The sequence below is a fragment of the Megachile rotundata genome, chromosome 10, assembly GCF_050947335.1.
Source record: "Megachile rotundata isolate GNS110a chromosome 10, iyMegRotu1, whole genome shotgun sequence".
Classification (NCBI taxonomy): Eukaryota; Metazoa; Arthropoda; class Insecta; order Hymenoptera; family Megachilidae; genus Megachile; species Megachile rotundata.
Genome location: NC_134992.1, coordinates 10,587,396 through 10,601,244, shown reverse-complemented (window position 1 = coordinate 10,601,244; position 13,849 = coordinate 10,587,396). Strand labels below are relative to the sequence as shown.

General features: G+C 35.5%; 1 protein-coding gene across 3 annotated transcripts in view; it reads right to left on the bottom strand.

Moving 5' to 3' along the window:
• Positions 1-6,454: 6,454 nt before the first annotated feature.
• grh (grainy head) overlaps positions 6,455-13,849 on the bottom strand; it is a 226,217-nt gene continuing 218,822 nt past the window's right edge. For 2 of the 3 annotated variants that reach the window (XM_076536590.1, XM_012281969.2), the window contains exon 15: positions 6,455-12,050. In XM_076536590.1, coding sequence (XP_076392705.1) covers positions 11,771-12,050 — 280 coding nt within the window. In that variant the 3' untranslated portion in view covers positions 6,455-11,770. The remainder of the gene's footprint in view (positions 12,051-13,849) is intronic. The other variant, XM_076536591.1, reaches the window with a different exon arrangement.

Below are 13,849 nucleotides of genomic sequence, written 5' to 3'. Positions count from 1 at the left end.
GTAGGGAGATTGGGATATTGGGAGATTGGGACATTGGGAGATTGGGATCTAGGGAGATTGGGACACAAGGAGATTGGAATCTAGGGAGATTGGGACGTAGGGATATTGGGATCTAGGGAGATTGGGACGTAGGGAGATTGGGATATTGGGAGATTGGGACATTGGGAGATTGGGATCTAGGGAGATTGGGACACAAGGAGATTGGGATCTAGGGAGATTGGGGCATAGGGAGATTGGGACATAGGGAGATTGGGACGTAGGGATATTGGGATCTAGGGAGATTGGGACATTGGGAGATTGGGACATTGGGAGATTGGGACATTGGGAGATTGGGATCTAGGGAGATTGGGACACAAGGAGATTGGAATCTAGGGAGATTGGGATATAGGGAAATTTGGATCTACGGAGATTGGGACATGAGGAGATTGGGATCTAGGGAGATTGGGATATAGGGAAATTTGGATCTAGGGAGATTGGGACATAAGGAGATTGGGACATAGGGAGATTGGGACATAAGGAGATTGGGATCTAGGGATATTGGGACCTAGGAAGATTTGGACATCTAAGGATATTGGAGCCTAGGCAGTTTTCAATTTTTGGGCTGTTGGTATCTAGGGATATTTGTGTGTAGGGATTCTTGGACCTAGATTTTTGAATCTAGGTACATTTTGATCTAGGAATATTGAAATGTAGGGATATTGAGATTACGATTTGACATTGCAATCTAGGGATGTTAAAATTTAGTAACTAAAATCTAAAATGTTAAATTTGTAATTGATTTTAGTACCATTACATCTTCACAAATCATTTGGACAAAGTAAAAAAGTGAAATCTCCGTAATTTTCTATACATACAATTATATTCCTTTCACTATAAATCAGTAACAATTCAATAAAAGTGTTAATAGCGTATAATAGCAGGAAACAGATTTGTAAGAATTTGAAATGGTAATGTACATTAGGCGGCCCGAAGGATTTCGTAGAAAGGAACATGTATAGTAGCGACAGTTCGATATGATATCGATCGAAGACTAATGGATAGACTAATGGTACCATCGGTCCCGAGATTTATTAAATATCGCAAATGTTTTTTAACGATATAGGAGCCACGATGAACGGTTCACTGGCACAGATTATTAATAGCCCGTTCGGGGAAAGGACGAGAACACCGGCGAAAAAGAAGAAAGAAGGAAAGTTCGCCTTGTTTTCTCCCCTCGCCCTTTAAGGAACAGTTCAGTGAACCATGGAATGTGAAGTTTATATCCATCTCAAGGACTGGCACTACCTTCTTTCGCTCTTTTTTCGACGAACACTGCCCTGATACTGTGTTTTCGTGAAAAAGACCCGTCTGACCATCCTTCGGGCTCACCGGCCCAATCTAATCGCGAAATTTCTATAAATAGACCTCGATTTAATTCTCGATCGATTCTGACCGTTTTAGAATGCTGGACATTCTTTTTATGTTATTTTGCGTAAGAGAATGGTAGCCATTTTGTCATAATAAAAGAATCGTAGCCATTTTGTTATGATAAAAGAATGGCAGCCATTTTGTTATCATTTTTATTTTGATAATATTTCGTACTGGAAATTAATATGAGATGTTTCTTCTGATTAAATAAGTGACATATGATTTTTTTAAATTAATATACTTCACATAAAGTATAAGAATCTATTTAAAATTATGGGTATTACTCTCGCGATATAGGGAGATTGGGATCTAGGGAGATTGGGATCGAGGGAGATTGGGATGTAGGGAGATGGGAATCTAGGGAGGTTGGGATTTATAGAAATTTTGGGATTTAGGGAGATTGGGATCTAGGGAGATTGGGATCTAAGGAGATTGGAATTTAGAGAGATTGGGATCTAGGGTGATTGGAATCTAGGGAGATTGGGGTCTCGGGTGATTGGAATCTAGGGAGATTGGGATCTAGGGGGATTGGAATTTAGAGAGATTGGGATCTAGGGTGATTGGGATTTAGGGAGATTGGGATATAGGGAGATTGGAATTTAGAGAGATTGGAATCTAGGGAGATTGGGATGTAGGGAGATTGGGATCTAGGGAGATTGGGATCTAGGGAGATTGGAATTTAGAGAGATTGGGATCTAGGGTGATTGGAATCTAGGGAGATTGGGGTCTCGGGTGATTGGAATCTAGGGAGATTGGGATCTAGGGGGATTGGAATTTAGAGAGATTGGTATTTAGAGAGATTGGGATCTAGGGTGATTGGGATTTAGGGAGATTGGGATATAGGGAGATTGGAATTTAGAGAGATTGGAATCTAGGGAGATTGGGATGTAGGGAGATTGGGATCTAGGGAGATTGGGATCTAGGGAGATTGGAATTTAGAGAGATTGGGATCTAGGGTGATTGGAATCTAGGGAGATTGGGGTCTCGGGTGATTGGAATCTAGGGAGATTGGGATCTAGGGGGATTGGAATTTAGAGAGATTGGAATTTAGAGAGATTGGGATCTAGGGTGATTGGGATTTAGGGAGATTGGGATATAGGGAGATTAGAATTTAGAGAGATTGGAATCTAGGAAGATTGGGATGTAGGGAGATTGGGATCTAGGGAGATTGGGATCTAGGAAGATTGGAATCTAGGGAGATTGGGATTTGGGAAAGTTGGGATTTAGGGAGATTGGGATCTAGGGAGATTGGGATGTAGGGAGATTGGGATCTAGGGAGATTGGGATCTAGGAGGATTGGAATCTAGGTAGATTGGGATTTGCGAAGATTGGGATTTAGGGATGTTGGGATCTAGGGAGATTGGGATTTATAGAAATTTTGGGATTTAGGGAGATTGGGATCTAGAGAGATTGGGGTTTAGGAAGGCGAGAATGGTAGCCATTTTGTCATCATATTATTTTGATAGTTTTTCATACTGGAAATTAATATGAGATGTTTCTTCTGATTAAATTAATTAGGTATGATTTTCTTAAATTAATATATTTCACACAAAATATAAATTTTTGTTTAAAATTAGGTGTGTTACTCCCGCGATCGCAACTTAATTTATGGCGCCATAGCCACTAAAACCGTAACACCAATAATGGAGTGTAGATCTCGTAACCAGTTACATTTGATTATTTCATGTTACTTTCCCTTAATCGAGGAAACCAGTGACACGGTTTTCAAGAAAGAAAAAAGGAGATAATTAGCAGTAAATAGTCGCAGTTAATAGATTCAAAGTATATAACAAGCTTCATTACACATTTCTGCAATTTAAGAGCCATGATTCGTAACGAAGTTTCCTACTAATAAAATAATTATATTCCTCTTCCTAATTTGATTTCTCTTTTATTTTATTTACATGTCGCAGTAATATCCAAACTATAAGATCTGAATATAATTTTCATTGTCTGATACTTCAATCTAATTTCCAGAAATCATGTTCTGGCGCCATCAGAGAATCGCTGTGGCTCTCCTCGTGCATACATGGAAACCGGTTGTGTCAGGTTCACCTTTTTATTACATGCTTGTAAACAGTCTCAAAGTACTCCTCGCTTGTTAACGAGCTGCATCTTACCCTGTTCGATACGTTCGAGAAATTTGTTTGCAAACAAATTGCGTAATACGTTGCGTATCGAATGGCGGGAAATTCAAATGCTGTCTTCGAACCTGACGTATCTCATAATAAAATTACTAATATCCACTCTTCTAATTTATTATAAATATTTTTTATTACTAATTTAACGATTGTAACACTAATAAATTACTTTCATCAATTTTTGTTTAGAATTAAATTTCATTGATAATTTTTTTTAAAATTTCATTCATGTGTTATATTTTAATTTTAATTAATTTTAATTATTTTCATTTGATGGACTATTTGTTTGTTATTGTCACTGATAGAATATTTTTACATTTTTACATTAATTTACATTGATAGAATATTGTCAGGTTAGGTTAGGTTAGGTTAAGTTAGGTTAGGTTACAAAAATAATGAATTACTTTCATTGATGGATTTTCTAAGTGCTTTGATTTTCACAGAAGAAAGTGTATAAGGTAACTTATAGTTTCTCAAATCATTTTAATGGAAACATCATTAGGTTGTCTCCACATTTTCAATAGCGATTAAAAATGTGAGTACGAAGAATCGATCACACAAGTTAGGGCCAGTGTCCCACTACAAGGTCGTACACGTATATTGCCACCCAATCGTCACCGTTCAAGCACATCGACACATTTTTATGCGTGTAGCAGTGTTACAACAACAGTGTACACGAAATTTATCGATCGTCCTCGATGTATGCAGAATGAACGGTCCTCGAATATTTAATCAGTTTCGAGACGCTATTACATGACACTGTCAGGTATTTATACCACACTTATTTTTGATTTATGCGTCTGTTGGAATGTTATAGGATCGAATATATATTTTAGGATGTAATAAAAAATGTATACATCAAATAATATATAATGAAATACACATATATAAATAAATATATTATGTAAAACATATATTTGACGTAACAAAGTAAATGTAACAAAAATAAATATCATGTATACCGAATGATGTTAAAAACGAATTGTTTTTAGTAATAAATATATTTGAGAATAAAATTAAAATAAATATCATACTTATCAAATGATAATAACAATAAATGAATTATACATATAATAAATATATTTGAGAATATAATAAAAATAAATAATGTACGTATCAAATGTTAATAACAATAAATGAATTTTACATATAAAAAATATATTTCAGAATATAATAAAAAAATCATACTAATATTAAACGTGTAAATATACAAAAATAAATATATTGTTCCACAAACATATCAGAATAAAATAAAAATGAATATCCTACATTTAATCAAAATTTATCCGCATGGTTTTTTAACGACATCCTTTGAAGAACGCCGCCTATAAAATTCGTGAGCAATCGAATTGTCGGCCACTTTATATTAGTTTAACTTTATGGCTCCGTTTTGATTTCTTCTTTTTCTTTCAAGATTCAGAATCTTGGCGGGTCCTTCTTTTATAACTTTTCATGCGATGGCGTATCTTTTTTAGATCCTCGACCAACAGGTTTTCTTAGAGAATCACGATGTGGCAGTCACGAAAGGCAATTCGTTTGATTTGTTTATATTGCAAGTTTCAGTTAAGTTAATGCAAAAGGAGAGTTAAGGTGATGGGCATGTCATGTGCCCCAAAAGCTCGTGGGCATTTGAGAGAAATAAGATGGGGGGAAAATAAAATTTGTGGGGGAGTTTGGGTTTGGGGAAAGTTTAGAATTTTGGAATTTTGGGAAATTGGGGATTTTGGAATTTTGGGAATTTGAGGAATTTGAGGAATTTAGGGAATTTGGAGAATTTGGGGAATTAGGGAATTTTGGGACTTTGGGATTTTGGCAATTTGGGAATTTGGGGAATTTGGGGAACTTGGGAATTGGGGAGTTTGAGAATTTGGGAAATTTGGGAATTTGGGGAACTTGGGAATTGGTGAGCTTAAGAATTTGGGGAATTAGGGAATTGGGGAATTTTAGAATTCGGTGAATTAGGGAATTGGGGAATTTTAGAATTTGGGGATTTAGGGAATTTTGGGATTTTGAGAATTTGGGAATTTGGAAATTTGGGAATTTGGGAATTTGGGTAATTTGGGAATTGGGGAGTTTGAGAATTTGGGAAATTTGGGAATTGAGGAGCTTGAGAATTTGGGGAATTTGGGAATTGGGGAGTTTGAGAATTTGGGAAATTTGGGAATTGAGGAGCTTGAGAATTTGGGGAATTTGGGAATTGGGGAGTTTGAGAATTTAGGGAATTTGGGAATTGGGGGAATTTGGGAATTGAGGAGCTTGAGAATTTGGGGAATTTGGAAATTGGGGAGTTTGAGAATTTAGGGAATTTGGGAATTGGGGGAATTTGGGAATTGAGGAGGTTGAGAATTTGGGGAATTTGGGAATTGGGGAGTTTGAGAATTTAGGGAATTTGGGAATTGAGGAGCTTGAGAATTTTGGGAATTTGGGAATTGAGGAGCTTGAGAATTTGGGGAATTTGGGAATTGGGGAGTTTGAGAATTTAGGGAATTTGGGAATTGGGGGAATTTGGGAATTGAGGAGCTTGAGAATTTGGGGAATTTGGGAATTGGGGAATTTGAGAATTTGGGGAATTAGGGAATTGGGGAATTTGGGAATTGGGGAGTTTGAGAATTGGGAAATTCCAGAATAGGGGAATTGGGGAATTTGAAAAATATTAAAAATTTTGGAATTTTGAAAATTTGGAAATGTAAAATTTAGAAATGTAGAAATTTAGAAATTTAGCAATTTAGAAAATTAGAAACATAGACATTTATAATTTTGTAAATTTAGAAATTTGATTAATACTTAAAAATGCGAATAATTTCCTAATTTCTAAATAATAAATATTTACCAACACGATCGACAAAAATAGTGAAACTGAATTTGAATTTCTAAAAGGGATAGGGTAACGAAGAACAAACGCGCAATTTATAAAACGTACTAATATAATATTTATTGTTTGCAATAAACAGCGTAATATAATATCACCTCTGGCACAATCTCACGATGGCAAGACAACGCGAAAACGGTATTATATTCGATATTCTCGCATCACTTCTGTTCCGCAACTCATCTTCTTCCTCTTAACAAAACAGTAAACGCACGGCCTAAACTCGGCCGTTTACACACTATCTTTTCTTCTCTTAACACGGATACGCTTCTAACAACATCTATAAAAAAGAACGAAGCCCTTGGGCTCGTTTCGCATCGTCGTTTTAAGTACGATATCGAGATGGCCGACGATCGGGAGAAGGCCACGAGTCAGCTTCTCTGTTTAAAAACTACTCTTGGACGAAGAAAAAAAAAAAAAAAAATACGAGAGAAAAAGGAAGAAAGAAAGAACAAACGCAAACGGTGTTCCTCCTTTCTTCGTCTCTTCTCTGTTTCACTGGGTTCGCGATCGAGGTCTTCTCCTGAAAAGCCTTTGATACATAACGTTAATTAATAATATAAATGTAAGGATTATAAAGGGATAGCAATAAAAGTTGAAACGAGTCTGCAATGATTTTTTGGGCGGTCGATGGGGTGGTAATAAAAACGGGGAAAGATATTACGAATAAAAATGTCATGGAGCTAACAATCTTCGTATTTGTAAAATACCTCGTACTTTTTCATTCATTCTCGTTCATTCTCTCTGTTCGCACCATGGAAACACTCATCCCTTGTATAAAAATAATAATATTAATAATATACGTGCTAGTCGATAGAATCAAATATATAATTAGTAATATCAAACTATATGTTGTCTTGCAATTGATGTAACAAAATATAGTACTCATTATAATATGCATTTTACAAGCGTATTTTGATCCTTGCTTTGATATCGGTGTCGTGGTATATATGTGTATACGTGTGAGTGGATAACAATAGTCGCGATGGGTCCTAGTCGAATCTAGACGTTAACTAACCATGATAATTGATGGACGTGTGTTCGCTTCTCCACAAGAATAATTCAGCAAATTATTTATTATATTTCAAGATTACATACTAAATTAACATTTAGTTAATTAAGTGTATGTTCTATTTTTGTAGTACACTGGAGAGCACGTTTTCTTCTAAGGCAAATGGCGACGTTTTCTTCTGAAGAGGAAAATGGCGACGTTGAAAGTGCCATTTGCATGTGAACTTTCACTCGAGTTTAATATGAAAATATTTTACGTAGACTGTGTAGATTTATAGACTTGAGACTTATGTAGACGTCTGTGGTGACTTGGGTTACTTTAAGTAGTGAAATGTGTACGTCTGACAAGTTGACAGCTGTGAAGTATGTGCACTCTATCTATTCACATGCCAACTGCATGAATAACAGTTTATAAACAGGACAATCTTCTTCAATACTAAATACATAATTCATTCTTATACATATATAAAGTATATTCATGAATTTTGTCTTATTATAGAAATTGATATAGGGTTCTCTCTTTATATCGCCATTTTCATATAGAAGAAGGGTTCTCCAGAATACATTATTTGTAAAATTTAGCTTCTTGTGGAGGCACGATGTGTGTATGTGAGTGTGTACAGTCGAGTGCAACTTAGACTTTCGAATAAAGACAAATATAAGAGGAGGAGAATCCTAACAAATTTCCAAAAGAACAATTTCTAATAGTTCTAGGGAAATATTGGGGGAACTTGAAAGAATCTAAAAAACTCTTCTGAGATTGTAAAAAGAACTTACTGTGTTTTTTAGTAGAATTCAGGGAAATCTGAGTGAGAGGGAAATTTAGGGAATTTTTGGGGGGGATATCCTAGGGATATTAAGGATTTATAGGGATTTTAAGGAAATCTGTGAGACTAATATTCTGGGCAAATCCTAACAAGAATAGAAATGGAAGAAATTGAAGTTTCAGTGTAGGTTTCAGAAAGGTCCCTAGGGGAATTTTCTGGTAATTTTGTATAGGTCCCAGGTAAATTCTAGGGATTTTAAAATGGACTTCGGGAAGGAGAAATAAGGAAAACTAAAGAAAATCTAGGGAAATTGCAAGAAAACCATAAGTAAAATTTGACTGAAGAAAATCTAGAGAAATTTCAAGGAAATCATAGATAGAATTTAACTAAAGAAAATCTAGGGAATTTCCCAGCAAATCATAGCTAGAATTTAAGAAGCAAATTGTAAAAATTTAAATAGAATTCCTAGGAAGATTTCAAGAACCCAAAGAAACCTCAAGAGCTTAGAACGAGCTTGCAGAAATTCTAAGAAAACTAAATTAAATTCTAGAGAAATAATAATGTAAAAGATCCTAGAAAGATTCTAGATGTTGGAATCTAGGGAATTTCTGAGATCCTACAGAGTTTAAAGAAATGTTGAATTAAAACCTTGAATCTAAACTATGCTCTTAATTTTTCATTTAACAATATGGTCAATAGATTAATCCTCGCCCCATATTTTCCTCCAATCGACAAAATCCTTGCACACAACCGTACATGTACAAATATGTATACGCGAGCGATACAAAATCACTATATTCATAAACGACGAACGGCTCGCTTTCACCAGTGGCACAACATTATTCAACCTTAAAAATAAAACCGCAGGCTATTTATATCCGTCCGGAAGCTACGATGACGTTACACAGATTCCCGTTTCCGCCATAATCAAGATAAACTCGGGTCTCACGGGGTTAATCCTCCGAGGACTATATATACAATTGCAAGTCTGACAAGTGCGAATAGTCAACGTATATACACGTATATACACGTCATGACCATCATTCTAAACTACCCGGTTGAAAATTTCGTCCCCAAAGGATGTCGTATATCTACCCTAAATATTGCTGATCGCAATGATTCCATCGAAATTTCTAGACTTACTAAAAAACCTCTACAAGTTTATACACGAATGTGTCCACCTCCACGTTAATTACGTATTTGATCGAGTAATACTTGCTCTTGGTAATAATATCAGAAGAATCCTGGGCGCAGCATCTGGAATGTCGGCGAAGTCTAACAGTAGAGCGGATTATTCAGAACGGTATAAATAACGAGAGACCGAAAGCGTTTCACGCTGACCGGCCATATTTGATGTCCTTGAAATCAGAACCTGATGAACAGAAGTGTATGAGCGTGATCACTATGAATTGATGGCACCCGTCTATCTTGGAATGGCGAGTTCTAGTCTTGGTACAAAATAAAAGCTTGCGTAATTAACATCGGCAACAGACCGAGTCCTTAACCCTCGCAGCTATCAAACTAAATTTTCTACTTCGAATATTCTGATAGATATATCTAAACATATATTAGATATACAATTCATATCTAAATAGATATTAGATATATCTGACCTAAGTTTCACCTAGTGTTCCCTATGTGTTTTACATTGCATGTTCACTACGTCTACGTTTAGTCGTCGCGAATTTAATTGTCGCCCGAGGGTTAAACGCCTAATAGAATTTAAACTCTAAACCGATAAAATACAATTTTCTTCATATACATCTATACGTCATACGTATAACTTAACATTTAAAAGGGGCTGGAGGGGAACGGGGGGTCCTTAAATCAATTTTGATTGATTTATAATGGAACGCGTTCGCGTTTCAACTACGCCACGTTACTCTATAAGCTAACAACCATCGATATAAATTGTTCACAAGTGAAAACAAACAAATATATAAAATAACGAGTCGCCTTGCACGGCTACGGATATACTTCTTCGCCATCTTGTGGTTCGAGTCGAGGATCTTATACAGGCTGTTCAATTATTTTATATTTCTTCATTGAGGATTTGATTTTTATATGAATAATTTTGTTAAATGTGAAGATTGCTTTTGGTATAAAATTGCTGGGTTTTAGGTCATTCATTTTTTTAAATTTGTGGAGCAATGTTTGTGGTAAATTGGAAATAATAATATAGTGATAGTTGAAGGAGAGTTTAGAGTGTTTTTCTAGGGGAAATGGCACTAGGGAGTTATCAATTGTGATATAAGTATAAAAATTTCTAGATTGTCAGGGTCTAAATTTTCTGGTTTTTAAATTAATAAATTTCTAAGTTTTCTAGTTTCCAAGTTAGTGGATTTCCAACTCTCTTAGTTTCTAAATTTTCCAATTTTCCAATTTTAAAATTTTCCAATTTTAAAATTTTCCAATTTTCCAATTTTTCAGTTTTCCAATTTTCCAATTAAGTTTGCAAATTTTCCAGCTTCCAAATTATTGAATTTTCCAATTTTCCAGTTTCCAAATTACAAATATCCTAGTTTCTAAAGTACCAAATTTCTAAATTCTCAAGTTTCCAAAATACTAAGTTTGCAAATTTCCAAATTATTAAATTTTCCAATTTTCTAGTTTCCAAATTATTAAATTTTCCAATTTTCTAGTTTCCAAATTATTAAATTTTCAAATGTACCAGTGTCCAAGTTACTAAATTTCCTAGTTTGAAAATTACCAAATTTCCTACTTCCACAGTCTCCAAACTACTGACTTCCCAAATTCTCCAATTCCCAAATTAAAAATTCCCCAAATTCCCTAATTTCCAAACTAAAAAATTCTCAAATTACAATATTTCCAATCTTGTAATTGGATTAGTTTCAAAATACAAATTTTCAATCATTTCAAAATTTCCTGACATTACAGTTCCAACAAAAATTACAGAATCCAGCTATGATAACCCTACATTTTTATATCAAACGATAGTCTCTCCCTATATAGCCATTTCCCCTAAAGAAGCTCTAACAAATCTATTCTTCTAACAAAACATTTTCAAACAATCTCAAACACAATTATAACATATACATCACCTCAAATAGCTACCAAAAACAGTCCCAATAAAAAAACAGTAGACTCTCGTTATATTGCATCTCTCACTAGTGACCTCCCTTTTCCTACATCCCCATAATCTAAAAATTAACCTAATTCTACCAAAAACATTTCAACCCTGCAATATAACGCGACTCTTCCGAAAAATTTCAACAATACTGAACCGCCTGTATCTCTCTATTTAATATTAAGTTTCCTCGAAAACGACCCACAAGATCACACTATCAACTAACAATCGCTTTGACTTCTTATGTTGTACGAACAGTTCTTCTCAGTCACGCGCGGTCCCAAGTATAGCGGGCCTCCATGATCCTCTTGAAGCTCCTCTTCTTCGAACTGTCGCGATAAAACGAACGTCCTCTTCGGCTCCTACTGCAGTTCCTCTTACTTCATACTGCACCGTTCAATCGTTCGCGACGGTTCTTCCTCAGACTTATTTACACGAAACGAAAGCTACATATTATACTTTCTTTGTCTCTGTGCGTGTGATCACTTCACGTGTTGCCGCTCTCGTGAACGTGCGCGTGAGCGTGCGACGAGTTCGTTAGGGGCGAATGGGCGACGTGGGCCGGCGTCGAGGGCAGCTCGATCAGGGTGACGTCGTAGCCCGCGGTCGCTGGGGGATCTCCTGGATCTCCGGGATCCCCGGGCGAGCCGGGATTGTTGCGCTCGTTACTCGGGTCCGGGTTCATTCTGGAGTGGGTCACCTCCAACAGAAACAGATCCTCGTCCACGTAGTATCGGATCATGTCGTCGTCAATTTTCGCTGTAATTCTGTAACATAGGAAAATGGACGCTCGTTAAGTGTCTGTTGGGACGGGCGATACCCTGCGTGGACATTTCTGTACAAACTTTACGGTGTATACTTTCGGTGGACTTTGAAATCTCTCGGTTTGTGAAGAAAGAAAAGATTTTGCTACTCAGAGATTGGGGGTGCTAGGGATATTTGGAGTAAATAGATGGGGTTATGCTGGGGTTGTGATGTAAGTAGGGATTTTTTAAATCGGATATATTGGAGTTAGGTAAGTTTGAGAACTAAGAATATAGAAACCAGTGGACCTTTTTGATGGATTTGATTTAGGGATATTTTTAGTGTAACTTGTAAGGATAAAGGGACTCGAGAGATCTAATAATCTGGGGATTTATTTTCTTGAATATTTCTTTAATATTTTAGTATGTTAAATCATTGTGTTGTATGAAAATATAGAATTGTTGCATTATGAGCAAATATTTGAGACACACATAAATCCTTTGTCTGGCACTATAATTAAATTATAGTAATAATTAAATACTATAATTGAATTATAGTAATAGTTAAATCATAGTAATAATTAAATACGATAATTAAATTATAGTAACAGTTAAATTGCACTAAATTAAAATTTTTAATTCATTTTTCTTTTCATTTTCTGTACACTATCTTCAGATATTTTTGTAGTCCATTAAAAATTTGTGTCCGATCAACAAATGAATAAGTTTAACCCACAAAATCAGTCCTAAATAAGTTCCTAAACAACCGACGAATCAAAGTATGAACACGAACAGGAATTCCGTCGTGCACGATGAAAAAGACACGAACAACAAGAACGTATATAGAGGAGTACACAAAAAACACAGGTATCCATGCGGATGAAGTGCGTGATGCGTTTGAGAGGCAAGAAACATGCGCTGATCCTAGAAACATGCAAAGAAGCGAAGTAAGCAGAGGGAGAGTCATGCGAGGAGCATTCATGGTAGAAGAAAAATAGAAACCGAGGAGAGAGAGATTAGTTGATTAGTGGAAGCTTGGTTGAATGAGCGTGGCCAACGACATCCTTCTGTTGCTTGCGACGAATACTATGGGGAGATTAAAAAGAAGAATGAAGAACAAGTGGAAGAAAGCTGGCAGAGAGATTAAAGAGAATAGAGTGTTTGTGTGTAGAGGGAGGAAGAGTGGAGGGAGAACTAGGGAATTTTTTAGTTTAGGGGATTTGGAATTTAGGGATTTTTATGGGTTGAAATTTAGGTGATTTGGGATTTGGGAATTTAGGGATTTTTATGGGTTGGGATTTAGGTGATTTGAGGATTGGAAATTTAGGGATTTTTGTAGGTTGAGATTTAGGTGATTTGGGGATTTAAGAATTTAGGGATTTTTTAATTTTGAAATTTAGGTAATTTGGGGATTTTTTAATTTTGAAATTTAGGTGATTTGGGGATTTGAGAATTTAGGGATTTTTTAATTTTAAAATTTAGGTGATTTGGGGATTTTTTTAATTTTGAAATTTAGGTGATTTGGGGATTTTTTAATTTTGAAATTTAGGTGACTTGGGGATTTTTTAATTTTGAAATTTAGGTGATTTAGGGATTTGGGAATCTAGGGATCTTTTATTTTAAAATTTAGGTAATTTGGATATTTGAGAATCTTGGGATTTTTTAATATAGAAACCTTGGACTTAGTAATTTTTAAGGTTAGGATTCTAGGAAAATTAGAATAGGGATTCTAGGGAATTTAGACAGTAGGATTTCCAGATCTGGGGAATAAGTATTTAGGGAATTTAGGAATTTTCAAGTCTATGAATTTGGGATTCATTTTT